This window comes from Pelophylax lessonae (assembly GCF_965119305.1).
Source record: "Pelophylax lessonae genome assembly, chromosome: 12".
NCBI lineage: Eukaryota > Metazoa > Chordata > Amphibia > Anura > Ranidae > Pelophylax > Pelophylax lessonae.
This window is the reverse complement of record NC_138779.1, coordinates 98,384,023-98,400,814: the sequence shown is the minus strand read 5'-3', so window position 1 is coordinate 98,400,814 and position 16,792 is coordinate 98,384,023. Positions and strand designations below refer to the sequence as shown.

The 16,792-nt window shown below is 40.7% G+C and overlaps 1 protein-coding gene across 1 annotated transcript in view; it reads left to right on the top strand.

Annotated features, from left to right (window-relative positions):
- Positions 1 to 12,539, top strand: part of LOC309567704 (lysoplasmalogenase TMEM86A-like) — a 45,072-nt gene extending 32,533 nt beyond the window's left edge. The window contains exons 2-3 of the mRNA XM_082273144.1: positions 2,624 to 2,882; positions 11,889 to 12,539. Of these exons, the coding sequence (XP_082129270.1) occupies positions 2,624 to 2,882; positions 11,889 to 12,310 (681 nt within the window). The 3' untranslated portion in view covers positions 12,311 to 12,539. The remainder of the gene's footprint in view (positions 1 to 2,623; positions 2,883 to 11,888) is intronic.
- The last annotated feature ends 4,253 nt before the right edge of the window (positions 12,540 to 16,792 follow it).

Genomic DNA, 16,792 nt, shown 5'->3' with positions numbered 1-16,792 from the left:
TTACAGAGTGTGGAGATGACATCACTGAAACTGATACCACTGCCTGGAGCCATTTGTGAGAAATAATACTTTGTAATCCATCAAATGATGAATGGATCAAGTGGTAAGTAGTATATGAATAAGTGGTATATGAACCTAGTGGTGGTGGATCAAATTTGTTTCCTGTGGTGCAAAAGGGTTAATTGCACTGGTATTCTCTACTGATTTTGCACTATTTTAACCACTTGCCAACCGCTCACTGGGCTGCTACTGCGGCAAAGTGGCTCGTTACCGTCTGGCGACGTAGACCTACGTCACCAGACTCTCCCCTCTCTCGGTGGCGCACGCACGCCGCCGGAGGCTCACTCCCGCTGTATTCAGACACAGCGGGAGTCGGGCCAGGGGAGGAGAGGCGGTGATCACCGCCGCTCTTCCCCGATCGTCGGGGATCGAGTGAGGAAATCCGCCCGCTTGTGTAACCAAAGCGGGCGGATCTCCTATGTGACAGACAGGGACAGATTACAGGATTCAGCTTAGCTGAACCTGCAATCTGTGTCACACAATCCCCTCCCCCCCACACACGTCAGTAAGCATGAGGCATACATTTAACCCCTTGATCCCCAGCAGTGTTAACCCCTTCCCTGCCTGTGTCATTATTACAGTAACAGTGCATATTTATAGCACTGATTACTGTAGAAATGTCACTGGTACCCCCAAAAGTGTCAAAAATGTCAGTCAGGGGTCCGATCTGTCCGCCGCAATGTCGCAGTCCCGCAAAAAAAAAAAAAAAATCGCAGATCGCCGCCATTACTAGTAAAAAAAAAATAAACAATAAAAATGACAAATCTTTCCCGTAGTTAGTAAATGCAATAACTTTTGAGAAAACCAATCAAAATATGTTTATTGTAATTTTTTTTTACCAAAAATATATAGCAGAAAACAAATTGGCCTAATATGTTAAAAAATTATGATTTACACATTTTTTTGGGGAATGTTATATATCAGAATGTAAAAAATATTGTTTGTTTTTTTTTCAAAATTGTTGCTCTTTTTTTCAAAAATTAAAAATCGCACAGGTGATCAAATACCACCAAAAGAAAGCTCTATTTGTGGGGAACAAAGGACATAAATTTAATTTGGGTACAGCATCGCACGACCGCGCAATTGTCCGTTAAACTAACGCAGTGCTGAATCGCAAAATATAGCCTGGTCAGGAATGGGGTAAAATCTTCCGGTCTTAAAGCTGTTAAAAATACGCTTTTTTTGTCAAAGACATGTAGTTAAATACATTTTGGCCTAAATATATGACAAAAATTTAATATATTGGATATTTTTTAACTGTAAAAGTAGAAAATGTCAATTTTTTTGCAAAATTTTCGTTCTTTTTTTATTAATATCGCAAAAAATGAAAAGCGCATAGGTGATCAAATACCACCAAAAGAAAGCTCTGTTTGTGGGAAAAAAAGGACGTAAATTTCGTTTGGGTACAGGGTTGCATGACCACACAATTGTCAGTTAAAGTTGCGCAGTGCCAAGTTGCAAAAAGTGGCCTGGACATTAAGCAGGAAAATCCTCTGGTGGTAAAGTGGTTAAGTCACACCTTTATGAGCATATTGTATATAGAATCTCAAGCTAATTACGGTATTATACTATGTGCGATCTGTCCTCTTTCCTCCACTGGGTATGAATCCAGTTGAGTTCCTAGAGCCACTGGAGAAGATGGTCCTTCTGTGACACGTATTTTAAACCATACTTTACTCTATAATGAAAGGCAAGCTTATACAACCTCATGATATTTAGAGGTCTCTCTGTCTGGTAAGCAGTTGGTGAGCCTCAGTGGTGGACAAGATCGTTACTTTGTGTAATTTGCACAGAAACATTGGAAGAGATTGCACACAATTTTTGGACTTTGTTGGACTTTATTTGAAGGACACTGTTTATTTCACATCATAATGTGACAGCTGAAAGGTAATACCCCTTGGCAGGTACACTTCTGCTGGCCAGCCTCCCTTCAACATATAAAGAATTTACGAGCACTCGGACATCAAGACAGGTATGGTCTTTCAGTCTGTATGCGACTAGATTCAGGTCAGGGCAGCTTACATACAGTTCATAAAGGGGAGGTGACATTATTTTCCCAGACCAACTAAAAATATACATATAATATTTAAGTAAAATGGACATAACATTTACACATTTACAAGAAACAGATGTATACATAACAGGAAAGCAAACTACAGAAAGAAACATCTCAGAATAGCAAAATACTGTGCGACAAAAAAATATTCTCACAACTTAGAAACAATAGGAGGAAATTTACATCCTCAACAGCAAAAATGTCTAAGTTACAAAGAGAGAGATTTCAGCACTATACAATTTGTCATATAATATCAGTAGCACTACAATATGTTTTAGGATAGTTGGATAAAATTAAGGCATATGTGGAGAGACACTACAAACCCCATGCAAACAGTGTCATATTAAGGTCCGAACTCAGAGTTCCAGGTAACCAACAGTGTTAGTCATTAAACCATGTGTTTACTTTTTATACGTTACATGTATAATGTTTTTGGTGTCATATTGTCCTAATGTAGGTTATGTAAAGATCATTTTGGTTAATTATGTTTTTTTTTTTTTCAAATAGGTAAGAAGTACTATTTCAAAACTACTTCCCTTCCTAGTGACTGTATGCAATTATTTTGTTTTGTGGATTCCCCTCTCGGAGCCAAGCTGGTACAATGCACTTATTAAGTGCCTACCAATTATCTGTCTGAAGTTTTTCATTGTTGTCCACTCCATTGGCTCAGGGAAGTTCAGCTCATATGCAAAGAAGATCTTTCTGGGATTAGCCTTCTCAGCAGCTGGAGATGTTTGCCTGGTTTGGCCAGAACATTTTCATCTTGGTAAGATCTGTTAAGCATAGTTATTCTGAAATTAGCAAAGCCATGTTAGCTTATAAAATTCTAAAAAAGAATTAGGCTCAGTTACGTAAGTGTATAGTAATTTTCATCGGTTTTGTAGCCATTCCTATGTTCTATCCAAGATTCTTTGAGGAGGTGAACTATTTTTTGGATGGAGGAAGGCCTGTGGACATAGTATGTCTAGATTTTGCTAAGGCATCTGATACAGTACTGCACAAATAAGCTTAATTTGCAGATTAAGGCCTTGTTTCATTGATGATATGGTATGTACCTGGGTAGAAAATGGGTTGCAGGAGGTGTCCAGAGGGAGGTGATCAATGGCTTTTTTTCTGAATGGTCTGGAGGTGCCACACAGGGCTCTGTCCTGGCACAAACACATTTTAACTTGTGCATAAATTATATAGAGGTTGGAGTAAATTGTTTGATCTCAGTGGTTGCTGACGATACAAACCAAGCAGGGCAATAATTTCACAGCAGGATATAGCAACTTTACTAGAAGACCCAGTGGAAATAGAGGGTGGGCAGCTACAGTGCCTTGCGAAAGTATTCAGCCCCCTTGAACTTTTCGACCTTTTGCCACATTTCAGGCTTCAAACATAAAGATATAAAACTGTAATTTTTTGTGAAGAATCAACAACAAGTGGGACACAATCATGAAGTGGAATGAAATTTATTGGATATTTCAAACTTTTTTAACAAATAAAAAACTGAAAAATTGGGTGTGCAAAATTATTCAGCCCCTTAAGTAAATACTTTGTAGCACCACCTTTTGCTGCGATCACAGCTGTAAGTCGATTTGGGTATGTCTCTATCAGTTTTGCACATCGAGAGACTGAAATTTTTGCCCATTCCTCCTTGCAAAACAGCTCGAGCTCAGTGAGGTTGGATGGAGGGCGTTTGTGAACAGCAGTTTTCAGTTCTTTCCACAGATTCTCGATTGGATTCAGGTCTGGACTTTTGACTTGGCCATTCTAACACCTGGATATGTTTATTTGTGAACCATTCCATTGTAGATTTTGCTTTATGTTTTGGATCATTGTCATGTTGGAAGACAAATCTCCGTCCCAGTCTCAGGTCTTTTGCAGACTCCATCAGGTTTTCTTCCAGAATGGTCCTGTATTTGGCTCCATCCATCTTCCCATCAATTTTAACCCTCTTCCCTGTCCCTGCTGAAGAAAAGCAGGCCCAAACTATGATGCTGCCACCACCATGTTTGACAGTGGGGATGGTGTGTTCAGGGTGATGAGCTGTGTTGTTTTTACGCCAAACATAACGATTTGCATTGTTGCCAAAAAGTTTGATTTTGGTTTCATCTGACCAGAGCACCTTCTTCCACATGTTTGGTGTGTCTCCCAGGTGGCTTGTGGCAAACTTTAAACAACACTTTTTATGGATATCTTTAAAAAATGTCTTTCTTCTTGCCACTCTTCCATAAAGGCCAGATTTGTGCAGTATATGACTGATTGTTGTCCTATGGACAGAGTCTCCCACCTCAGCTGTAGATCTCTGCAGTTATTCCAGGGTGATCACGGGCCTCTTGGCTGCATCTCTGATCAGTCTTCTCCTTGTATGAGCTGAAAGTTTAGAGGGACGGCCAGGTCTTCGTAGATTTGCAGTGGTCTGATACTCCTTCCATTTCAATATTATCGCTTGCACAGTGCTCCTTGGGATGTTTAAAGCTTGGGAAATCTTTTTGTATCCAAATCCAGCTTTAAACTTCCCAACAGTTTCTTGGACCTGCCTGGTGTGTTCCTTGTTCTTCATGATGCTCTCTGCGCTTTAAACGGACCTCTGAGACTATCACAGTGCAGGTGCATTTATATGGAGACTTGATTACACACAGGTGGATTCTATTTATCATCATTAGTCATTTAGGTCAACATTGGATCATTCAGAGATCCTCACTGAACTTCTGGAGAGAGTTTGCTGCACTGAAAGTAAAGGGGCTGAATAATTTTGCATGCCCAATTTTTCAGTTTTTTATTTGTTAACAAAGTTTGAAATATCCAATAAATTTCGTTCCACTTCATGATTGTGTCCCACTTGTTGTTTCTTCGCAAAAAAATTACAGTTTTATATCTTTATGTTTGAAGCCTGAAATGTGGCAAAAGGTCGCAAAGTTCAAGTGGGCCGAATACTTTTGCAAAGCACTGTATATCACAGATGAGAGTCTATGTAGAGAATTTAAAGTGATGCATGTGGTTTCTAAAAATATGCATGCAACTTACACTCCACTGGGAGAACCGCTGGGGAAATCAAGCATGGAAACGTATCTGGGGGTCCTAGTAGATGACAGAGTCAGCAATAGCATTCAATGCCGAATTGCAGCAAGCAAGGCCAGCAGACTATTAGTGTGTAATAAAAAGTATTTACTTGAGAGATAAAACTATAATTCTAGCACTTTACAAAACCCTGGTTCAGCCACATCTTAAGTATGTTGTCCAGTTATAGTCACCAATCCTCAGGAACATGAACTGGAGACAGTCCAGAAAAGGGCAACAAAGCTAATAAGGGGGCTGGAGGACCTCAGTTATAACTACTAATTTTAACCTAATCTCCCTGGAGAAAAGATGCTTAAGGGGGATATGATTACAATATACAAACCCTTGAATGGTAACTCTAGCATTGGGAGGAAATGTTTTAATCTTGGGTATCTTAAAAAGGAACACGGCCACACAATGAAGTTGGGCGAGAAGCGGTTCAATCTTAAACTGCGTAAGGGTTTCTTTACTGTTAGGGGGGTAAGGATGTAGAACTCCCTTCCACAGTTGGTTGTGTCAGTGGAGAATGTAGATAAGTTCAAAACACTTTTAGATGTGCATCTTAATGAACACAATGTACAGAAATATGGAAAACAGTAGACACACTCAGGGTGAACAGGATTGACCGGTGTCTTTATTCAACCTTATCAACAATGTAACTCCTATTCTTATGACAACCGATTTCAGGAGATGTAATAACCTAATTTTTTAGAGTTTCTTACCCTTCCCCACTCTATTCACAAATAAATAGATGTGGCAAAACATGATCCAATTTGCTACAGCATCTGAAAAAAATTCCTTCCTGATCGTCCGGGAGGCAATCGGATATTCCCTGGATCAACTTTACCTATAAATATTAGTACCCATTTATATTATGTACACCTAGGAAAGAATCCAGACCTTTTTTAAAGCAATCTGGTGAGCTAGCCAGAATCACTTCTGGAGGGAATCTATTCCATATTTTCACAGCTCTTACGGTGAAGAAACCTTTCCGTATTTTGGAGACAAAATCTGTTTTCCTATAGACGTAAAGAGTGCCCCCTTGTCCTCTGTGTTGACCTTAAAGTGAATAACTCAACACCAAGTTCACTATATGGATCCCTACAGTATCTCACAAAAGTGAGTACACCCCTCACATTTTTGTAAATATTTTATTATATCTTTTCATGTGACAACACTGAAGAAATTACACTTTGCTACAATGTAAAGTAGTGAGTGTACAGGTTGTATAACGGTAAATTTGCTGTCCCCCTCAAAGTAACTCAACACACAGCCATTAATAGCAAAATGGACTGGATGGGTATCAGGTGTGAATGGGGAGCAAGTGTGTTAAATTTGGTGTTATCACTGTCACTCTCTCATACTGGTCACTGGAAGTTCAACATGGCACCTCATGGCAAAGAACTCTCTGAGGATCTGAGAAAAAAAGAATTGTTGCTCTACATAAAGATGGCCTAGGTTATGGGAATATTGCCAAGACACTGAAACTGAACAGGCCTCGCCATGGTCAACCAAAGAAGATGAGTGCACGTGCTTAGCATCATATCCAGAGGTTGTCTTTTGAAAATAGACCTACGAGTGCTGCCAGCATTGCTGCAGAGGTTAAAGGGGTGGGGGGTCAGCCTGTTAGTGCTCAGACCATACGCCACACACTGCATTAAATTGGTATGCATGGCTGTTGTCCCAGAAGGAAGCCTCTTCTAAAGATGATGCACAAGAAAGCCTGCAAACAGTTTGCTGAAGACAAGCAGACTAAGGACATGGATTACTGGAACCATGTCCTGTGGTCTGATGAGACGAAGATAAACTTATTTGGTTCAGATGGTATCAAGCTCAACCAGTTGAGTACAAACTCAAGTGTGTCTTGCCTACAATCCAGCATGGTGGTGGGAGTGTCATAGTCTGGGGCTGCATGAGTGCTGCCGGCACTGGGGAGCTATAATTCATTGAGGGAACCATGAATGTCAACATGTACTGTGATATACTGAAGCAAAGCATGATCCCCTCCCTTTGGAGCCTGGGCCGCAGGGCAGTATTCCAACATAACGACCCCAAACACACCTCCAAGATGACCATTGCCTTGCTAAGGAAGCTGAGGGTAAATAGACTGGCCAAACATGTCTCTAGACCTAAACCCTATTGAGCATCTGTGGGGCATCCTCAAACAGAAGGTGGAGAAGCGCAAGGTCTCTAACATCCACCAGCTCCGTGATGTCATCATAGGGGAGTGGAAGAGGACTCCAGGGGCAACCTGTGAAGCTCTGGTGAACTCCATGCCCAAGAGAGTTAAGGCAGTGCTGGAAAATAATGGTGGCCACACAAAATATTGACACTTTGGGCCCAATTTGGACGCTTGCACATAGGGGTGTACTCACTTTTGTTGCCAGCGGTTTGGACATTATTGGCTGTGTTGAGTTATTTTGAGAGGACAGTAAATTTACTGGGTTATACAAGCTGTACACTTACTAATTAACATTGTAGCAAAGTGTAATTTCCTCAGTGTTGTCACATGAAAAGATATAATAAAATATTTACAAAAATGTGAGGGGTGTTTCCACTTTTGTGAGATACTGCATGCATTTATACATGTTGATCATATCCCCCCTTATTCTCCTCTTCTCAAGAGAGAATCAATTCAGTTCCTCTAATCTTTCCTCATAGCTGAGCTCCTCCATGCCTCTTATCAGTTTGGTTGCCCTTCTCTGCACTTTCTCCAGTTCCCCAATATCCTTTTTGAGAACGGGTGCCCAAAACTGAATTGCATATTCCAGATGAGGTATTTACTAATAATTTGTATTAGTTGTCATCTTTCATGAAGATCCCATGAAAAGTACAAAAAACTTGGTAAAACATGGCTTTTAGCACAGTGCTTATGTGTATATTAATCAAGCTAGTAAAGAACAGGAGTTGACTAAATCTGACCATGCATGCCTCTAACTAAAGTTAAAATTATATTTAAGTCAATAGGAGCAGAGTCTGTCAAATCAATTTCCTCTATTTTTGAAAGGCTAAACCTTGATATACATTAGCAGAATTTTGTTCAATATTTTTCCAGAAAATTTAAAGAGCAGGATGCTCTGAATTTCTAACAGTGTATGTGGTTTTCATTCGGTAAAGTCCATTCAATCCAAAACCGAATGTTAAAAGCAAACAAAATTTTGAACAACTTTTGAATGACATTCAAATGTACTGAGAATTTTTGTGCTAATTGTTCTAAGAATTTTCATTTGAAATTCTGCTAGTGTATACCCAGCTTAAAGTGTTACTAAACCCAGGACCCTGCATTCACTATATCTAGTCTCCCATAATGCTCAGAACATGGAAATGCGACCGCTTTCCAGTGTTTATAATGTTCTTTTATCCATGTTCTAACACAAAACATGTTAATTCTGTTCACTTCCGTTGGTGGCCAGATACTCATCTGTGACCTTAGAGGAGACCCAACCCAATTGCCAAAATTTTCTGTTGTTCTGTTTCCCCCCCCCCCCCACTTATGTACCATTTCTTTTTATCTAAACAGAGCATGCAAAGATTGTTCGCTGCTCTTCACAATGCTCCTTTTACTTTTATGCTTTCAAAATATTAATAAAAACGATTGAAACAGAACATGGAAGTGCAATTTTTTTTAGTAATTATAAACTTCTAAATACCTTTTCTCATCAGCAGTATATAGCAGTCTTGTGACTTCTATCAGTGTCCGGCAGAGCACTAGTTAAAGCTTGTATGATGAGTTTTCATTCTCCTCTGACTGTCCTATGATGCTGTATGGCCCCTGACTTTCTGTCTAGACAGTGCTGATTGGCCCTGTTCTGATCACATGCACTCTCCCAAAAAAAAAAAAAAAAAAAAAAAACTCTCTAGCAATACACACCAAACTGAGAATGTGCAGAGTGCCCACAAGGCTCTGTACTATTAGCATATAGATTGGGGACAGTGGATTGAGGGGAGGATCAGAGAAGGCAGGGTCAAACAGTCTTTTTACACAATGTGCAGGACTGACCCATTAGGTTCCACAGTGAGTATGACAAGCATGCTATACTGCATATACAGACTGGTTTTACTTTTGTAGGTTTAGTAACACTTTAGGTTAACCTTTATAAAAATAATAAATGCACATATTTGTCTGGAATTTTTTTTTTTTTTCCACGGGTGCCTGCAAAGCATTGCCCCCACAAAATCAGTGGATCAAGTATGGAATGTCAGGCTCTTGCAAACTCTTCCTCCAGCTCCCTGCCCATACCTCTATACGGGCTTCCAGTTACTGAGCTGAAGGAAGTGTCAATGGATTACGAGTGTAGTTTCATTGGGATCTATAAGTCTGTCTGCTGTGGAGGCAGACTGAGCTTGTTGTTCATTCACAGATCTCAGTCACAGCTGTGCCAATTTCAAATTTGACAGGTGCTGTGTGATAGAGGAACACTGGGGGAAAGTCACTTTAAGGGTGGGGCGTTGCTTAGCAGCATACTACCTGTTACATCTTAAATACAGGTGTAACATGTTACACGTCCTAAAGGTAGAGATCCGACCTTAGTACAGCAATCTCCACCGCTGAGCTGTTGTGTTCTGATAGTGGGACGCCTCCTCCGCCAGAACACTCCGGTCAGCATGCTTGTCTGCCAGAAGCCGGCCAATCAGCTTCTGTTGAAGCGGCTGCCATACCCAAAGGCCGAATATCGGCTGTTTTTTTTTTTTTTTTCCCAGCCGATGTCTCCCATCATTTGGCCTATGTGTACGGGGCTTTAGACTTAAAATAATATAGGAAAAGTGATGCTTACAAAAGGAAAGAAATTTAAAATGCCACTAATCCACATTTTTTTGCAATTCTCCTATATTTTGTAAATAGCGCAATGGGACCCCTCCCCCTCCAAAATACATACCAGACGGTCATCAACGAGTCTGAATGCCCAAGTTTGGTCCAAATTTGTGTTTCGACCGAACCTTAACCACTTGCCAACCGCAGGCCACAGATGTACGGCAGCAGTCCGGCACTCCCAGGCGATGTCCCGTACATGTACGGCGCTCGCCTGGGAGGGGCTGGGGGGGGGGGTTCCTGCCCCCGCTCGTCAGCGGGGAAGCTAGTGTGTGTGACAGGCGGCTCCGATGGGAGTCGACCACTCACGATCTCCTGCCGCTGACAGAGGATGGCTGACGTAAACACAGCCGTCCGTACTTCTCCCTGAAGTGATCACAGATGTCATGTGATCCTGCTATATAGGATCACATGTCTCTGTGATTGATGACTTCACAAGCCACGCCCCCCACAGTTAGAATCACGCCCCTAGGGTCACATTTAACCCCTTGATCACCCATACTGTTAAACCCCTCCCTGCCAGTGTCATTTTTACAGTAACAGTGCATATTTTTAGCACTGATTACTGTAGTGATGTCACTGGTAGCCCCAAAAATGTCAGTTAGGGGTCCGATCTGTCCGCCGCAATGTCGCAGTCCCGCAAAAAAAAAATTGCAGATCGCCGCCATTACTAGTGAAAAAAAAACACAATAAAAATGACATAAATCTTTCCCATAGTTAATAAATGCAATAACTTTTGCGCAAACCAATCAAAATACGCTTATTGCGATATTTTTTACCAAAAATATGTAGCAGAAAATTGGCCTAAAATGTTAAAAAAATTTTTATTTTTACATTTCTTTTTTTTGAGAATTTCATATAAAAGAATGTGAAAAATATTGTTATTTTTTCAAAATTGTCGCTCTTTTTTTGTTTATAGCGCAAAAATTTAAAATCGCATAGGCGATCAAATACCACCAAAAGAAAGCTCTGTTTGTGGGAAAAAAAGGATGTCAATTTCGTTTGGGTACAGCGTCGCACGACCGCGCAATTGTCCGTTAAAAGTCACGCAGTGCCGAATCGCAAAATAGGGCCTGGTCATTGAGCAGCCAAATCCTCCGGTCTGAAAGTGGTTAAGCTTACACTTACTTATAAAAATCATTACATTTTTGTGGTTGGACGCAAAGAACAGGTATACTTATTGTACAGTTATAGTTCTACCTTGTTTTTCTTTTTAGCAACAGGCACCCACCCCCAGCACCCTAAGTTTTATAATTACCTATTGCCTACCTCATTGCGCTGCAATGTTCACTGTGCTTCATGCTTGGTGCCATAGCCTTTCATTTGGAACTCTCACAGCTGCGCCCTCAGAAAAAAATAGTGAACAGCGTTTCAAAAGAAATTCTTTGAGACTGTGATGTGCATGAGCAGGATGAATAGATCCAGGTTTGGATAGTTTAAAAAGGCTGTGTGCCACTGAACAGGAAACAGATTTAAGGTGTCCGCAGAGTAGGGTCAAGTAAGGCTTGGAAAGGGTACTGGGAGAGCGTGTTTTATTATTAAAAAGGATAGCTGTATGACAAGTATGCTTGGTATTTCATGTATCCAAAATACAGACAATAGAAGTATGGGGCTCTGCCGTTGGATTCTGAGCAACTACAGTATGTGAAGTGGAAACCCTTGCACTTTACTGCACGGAAGGGTCTTAGCTAAATTAGGGAATTGCATTTTTCTTTAAATTACCATAAAGGTACATAAACTGGTTATGTTACAATACATGACAGACATGATTGTCCCTTAAGAGTAAATGTCATTTGTCGTAATGGTACTATTTGCCCTGTATTTCTTGTTTCTGCCATTCAGCATAGTCCCAATGTGATTACAGAAGCAAGAATCTGAAAGAATTTTTTATTTACAACATGCTTTATTCTTTTTCAGGAATGGTGATGTTTGGATTGGCCCATATCTTGTACACAATTGCCTTTGGCTTCCATCCTTTAAAGTTTCGTATCTTCTTCATCTTCGCTCTCTTTTGTGCCACCTTTTACTCTTTGACTTACTCCTATTTAAGTGGACCTTTTATTTATATGGTGGCTGGCTACTCAATGTTGATCAGTACCATGGCATGGCGGGCACTGTCCAGGCTGGTATCCCAAAATTTTTCCTGGGCTAATATGTCTGCTGCTTTAGGCGCCATATCCTTCATGATCTCTGACTGTGTCCTTGCAGTTGACAAATTCTGTTTCCCATTTAACAATGCGAGGGCCATTGTCATGTCAACATACTATGGAGCCCAAATGCTAATCTCCCTATCAGTAATTAAACCAACTCAAGATGATTTTCTTTGGAAGTCCAGATAATCTAAACTCTCCTGCTTTTGCAAAAACACTTGAAATAAACTTTTCAGAGTTTACTGAAAGAGATCACTATACTATGGTGAAATAAAGTAAAAGAGAAAATGCAACATACAACGACCGTCAGTAACCAAGAAGTTATAATCTTTGTTTGTTTTGTCTGCTGAAAAGGGTTGATTGGTTGGGTTATTGCACATTGAAAATGAATTGCTTTAATAAATATATCCTTTTTGATCTTTGTATTTTCTCCCTTTGGCAATGTACTAAAATGAAAAAACAATTATTGTACAAACATAAAATGTAATATGTAGATTACTTTGATATTAAAAAAAAAAAAAAAAAGCCAGCTGATATTGTAGTGGAAGGCAAAGAAGAAATTTTATCACTAAGGGTGGAAATAAGTCATGGCTTCTTAAAAAAAAAAAAAAAAAATATATATATATATATATATATATATATATATATATATATATATATATTGTCTCTCTCCTGTAGCTTTAAAGCAGAACTCTAGCTTTAGGGAAAAAGTGAAAAAAAAATGATCAGTTTTTGTTGAAATAATTACCTGCAGAAGATCCACTCCTCCAGCAGATACCACTTGGTTTAATGACGTAGCTGAACACTAATTATACATCGTGAGAGTGTCATTCATACAGATCTAACAGCTGTTCATAGGTGCAGGACAAATGATGGACCCATGATGTCATTGGACTGGTCAGAAAACCCTTAGAAAATTGGACTAAAGAAATGCTGGGGGGACTCTGGTTGTAATTAGCATCCTCTTTGGAAGAAGAACAAGAGTGCAATAGGTTGATGCAGAAAATTAGTACATGGAACCACTAAGAGCACACCACAAAAAGAAAGTGAAATAATCCTTTACATTGTTAAGCAGCTTCAAATCTCAAACAATTCTTTTAATCAACTTTAACATTGGTTCTAAGCCTGGTGTATGCTCCATACTACCACATCTGGCCCTGTGCTCACCGCTATTACTTATTGTAATCAAATAACCCCATTTTCCTCTTCTGGTTTCTGTGTTTACAACAAGTGACAGCATGCCACTCACAGTCTCACACTTCCTGCCCTGCAGTTTGGCAGCATGTACTGGGGGGGGGATGGGACAAGAGCTTTGTAGTGCGGTAGGGTTGAGGTAAGATCTCTGCACTGGCATACCTCCCAACCATCCAGGATTGTCCCTGCAAATCTGGGCTGAATCCTGCAGTGGAGCCAAGTGCCAGAACATGTGTCAGCACTTGCCTCTGCCTGTCAGTATGCACCGCACTGTAGCTGACAAGACTGAGACTCGCTCAGTGCCCTGCCAGCACAGTCCCCCACCCGCACACCCACCCACCAGGTTGCCAGCCCGCGCTACGAAATGGACAAGGAGGGAGGCTAGATCTTCTCTAACCTCCTCTCTATGTCCTCCTGTGTTCACCCACAAGCCCCTGCATGCAGCCAATCCTGTGGCTGTGAAGGGGTTGTGTGGGTGGGAATTTTAAAGCGGTGCACACAATGTCACTGCCTGAGCCAGTCTGATTCACACAGATCCCTGCAATGATGTGCAGATCAGGGAAGGGGAGAAGCCTACCTGAAAGGTGAGCCCAATTACTATGTAGATATTGAAGAAGCCAATCCACTGCTCCACTGTGTCTGGCCCTGCCTCTCCTTCCCGGGAGAGCCCCGCTTTCCAGAGGACCGCTCTGCCCAGTTAACATGCCACTGCCTGCCTATTGTGACTGGAGGACCTGTTAATGATTACAATGTGGGCACTGGCTTCTTTTTCCAGTCAGTATGTTCTGGTGGATGACAAGTGGAGCCCCTTCTCACCTTATGAGAGCACTGTACTGTGGGCAGCTGCCCCACCCCCATCCAGACCCAGTTACCGCCCCACCCCTATTCTGGCACCCTAATGCGGCTGCCTTTTGCTGGCACCGGCCCTGCCCCTTTTGCAGGTATATCTATGTAAAACATTAAAAATAAGTGCCTATACTGTTTAAAATCCAGTTATATCCTATTTCACCCTGCTCTGCACATGCTCACTTGTTCTCTATTTTTGCCACGGTGTCTAAAATCAAAGTCACTAGAGGCCAATCAGCTGACAGCTTTAAAATGTTCTGTTATTATTATTGTTATAATACAGAAATATACTAATGACAGCAGTTTGCACAGCACTTAACGATATAAAAGGAGACAGTACAATTACTATACAGTTTAATACAGGAGGAATAGGAGGGCCCAGCTCATGTAGCTTCTAATTTATAATTTACTGTTGCTGAAGGGGGGAAGAAAGCAACAGGAATGACACTGACTATGAGAAGGTATCACAAATTAGGGAGGGAGAAAAAAAAAGCAGGAGAGGTGACAGCGCAAACTCTGCTACCAGGGAGACACAAAACAGCCTCCCCACTGACAATCTGTGAACTTCAGCACTGTAAAGCTTCTGCGACCTTCCTCTCTAGCTAAGCCAAGACATACAATCAAGGCTGGAAATGCAAATATTTTAGTTACAGAAAGTGACATTTGAGACCAACTAGAAGGGGTGATTTTCCAATAGTAAAGTGACTAGTTTGGCCATCAACAAAATGGTTGTATCTGACAAGAAGAAACAGGAGCAATGTCAGCAGCAATTTACAGCACACAAGCACACAAGTACACACAAATTTCAGTAGCATATTGATGAATGCATGATCTTTTGTTAAAGCGATAATAAAGACTCTTGTGTATTTATTTATTTATTTTTTTACTAATAAACATGTTATGCCCGCCTGCTCTGTGCAGTGGTTTTGCACAGAGCAGCGCCGATCCTCTTCTTCTCCGGTCCCCTGCCGGTGCTCCTTGCCTCTCCCCCAATACCTGGTTTAATGATCATGGTATCACTGTGCTTGATTGGCCAACAAACTTGCCTGACCTAAACCCCATAGAGAATCTATGGTGGATTGAAAAGAGGAAGATGAGAGACACCAGACCCAACAATGCAGATGAGCTAAAAACCGCAATCAAAGCAACCTGGGCTTCCAAAATACCTCAGCAGTGCCACAGACTGACCACCTCCATGCCACACCCCATTGATGCAGTAATTCATGAAAATGGAGCCCCGACCAAGTATTGAGTGCACTTTTCTGAGATACTGAATTTCGGGTTTTCACTACCTGTAAGCCATAATCATCAAAATTAAAAGAAAGAAATGCTTGAAATATATTACTCTGTGTGTAAAGCATCTATATAAAATATAAGTTTCACGTTTGAATTGAATTATGAAATAAATGAACTTTTTGATGATTTTCTAATTTTATGAGATGCACCTGTATGTTGTAAAATGTTTTTTTTTTTTTTTAAAGCATTCAATTGTAAAAATTGTATTTTGCTTTTATGTAGTTAAGAGGGATACTAATGTGCAGTCCCGGAGTTCTCTTTCTTTTCCAATGGTTTTTATTAAAAATAACTTTTTGACAAATAATAAAGGTACTTAATAGCTAAGTTACATATTCAAAAACAGTGTTATAATAGAGAATGTCAAACCATTACATTTTGGTAATTGCACAGCTTTACTATGTACCATATCAAAATTGCTATCCACAACCATCTCTGGAGGGTAAGATTAGGATGTATGAGATGCCTAGAACTTGCTGATCGAGGTAGACCAATCACTGTGAACATGACAATGCTACTACTAACACTTATAGTAATTCAAAACTATTATGCCTACATGATTCCCCCCAAAAAATGGGAGAAGAGAAGAGTGGGAGGAAAAATCCTGCAAAAGGACTTTTGTGCAATGGAACCAAATTTGCAAACATTAAGGCCTAATAAAAACACATATATTAAAGAGGAAGTAAACCCTGCACAAAAAAAATTAGAAAAAAAAAACCTGTAAGACAAAGGCATAATGAGCTATTATGCATCACATACTAGCTCATTATGAAATACTTACCTTAGAACGAAGCCCCTGCAGTGCCGCCCGCACAGCGACAGGACGGCCGACATGTTCTGCCATCCTGCTTCCTGGTTCACGTCCTCCGGCCATCTGATTGGCCGGAGGCGCTATTATATCACTCCCGCGCATGCGCACCGGAGCCGCTGCTCATGGCACAGGGCTCTAAAGGAACGGCACGGGTGGCCGTTCCTTCAGAGCACATGCCCCGATGATGTAATCAGCTGCATTAAAAGTAAATATCTCCTAAACAGTGCAAGTTTAGGAGATATTTACAGTACCTATAGGTAAGCCTTATTAAAAGCTTACCTATAGGTACAACTTCCAAGAGAGGGTTTACAACCTCTTTAACTAGGCTTAGGGTAACCTTAAAGCCCACTATTAAATGTGTAGAAACCAAAATCAGAGCAAAGTTAGAAATTGTAAAAGGGGATGGAAATAGAAAAGGGATAAGAGAAAGAAAGAAGGGGAGAGAAAAAGAAGAGGTTTACAGTCGATCACCATGCTCTGGACTACTGAAACCCCCCCCCCCCCTCCACCTCGGCCGCATCCCTTAT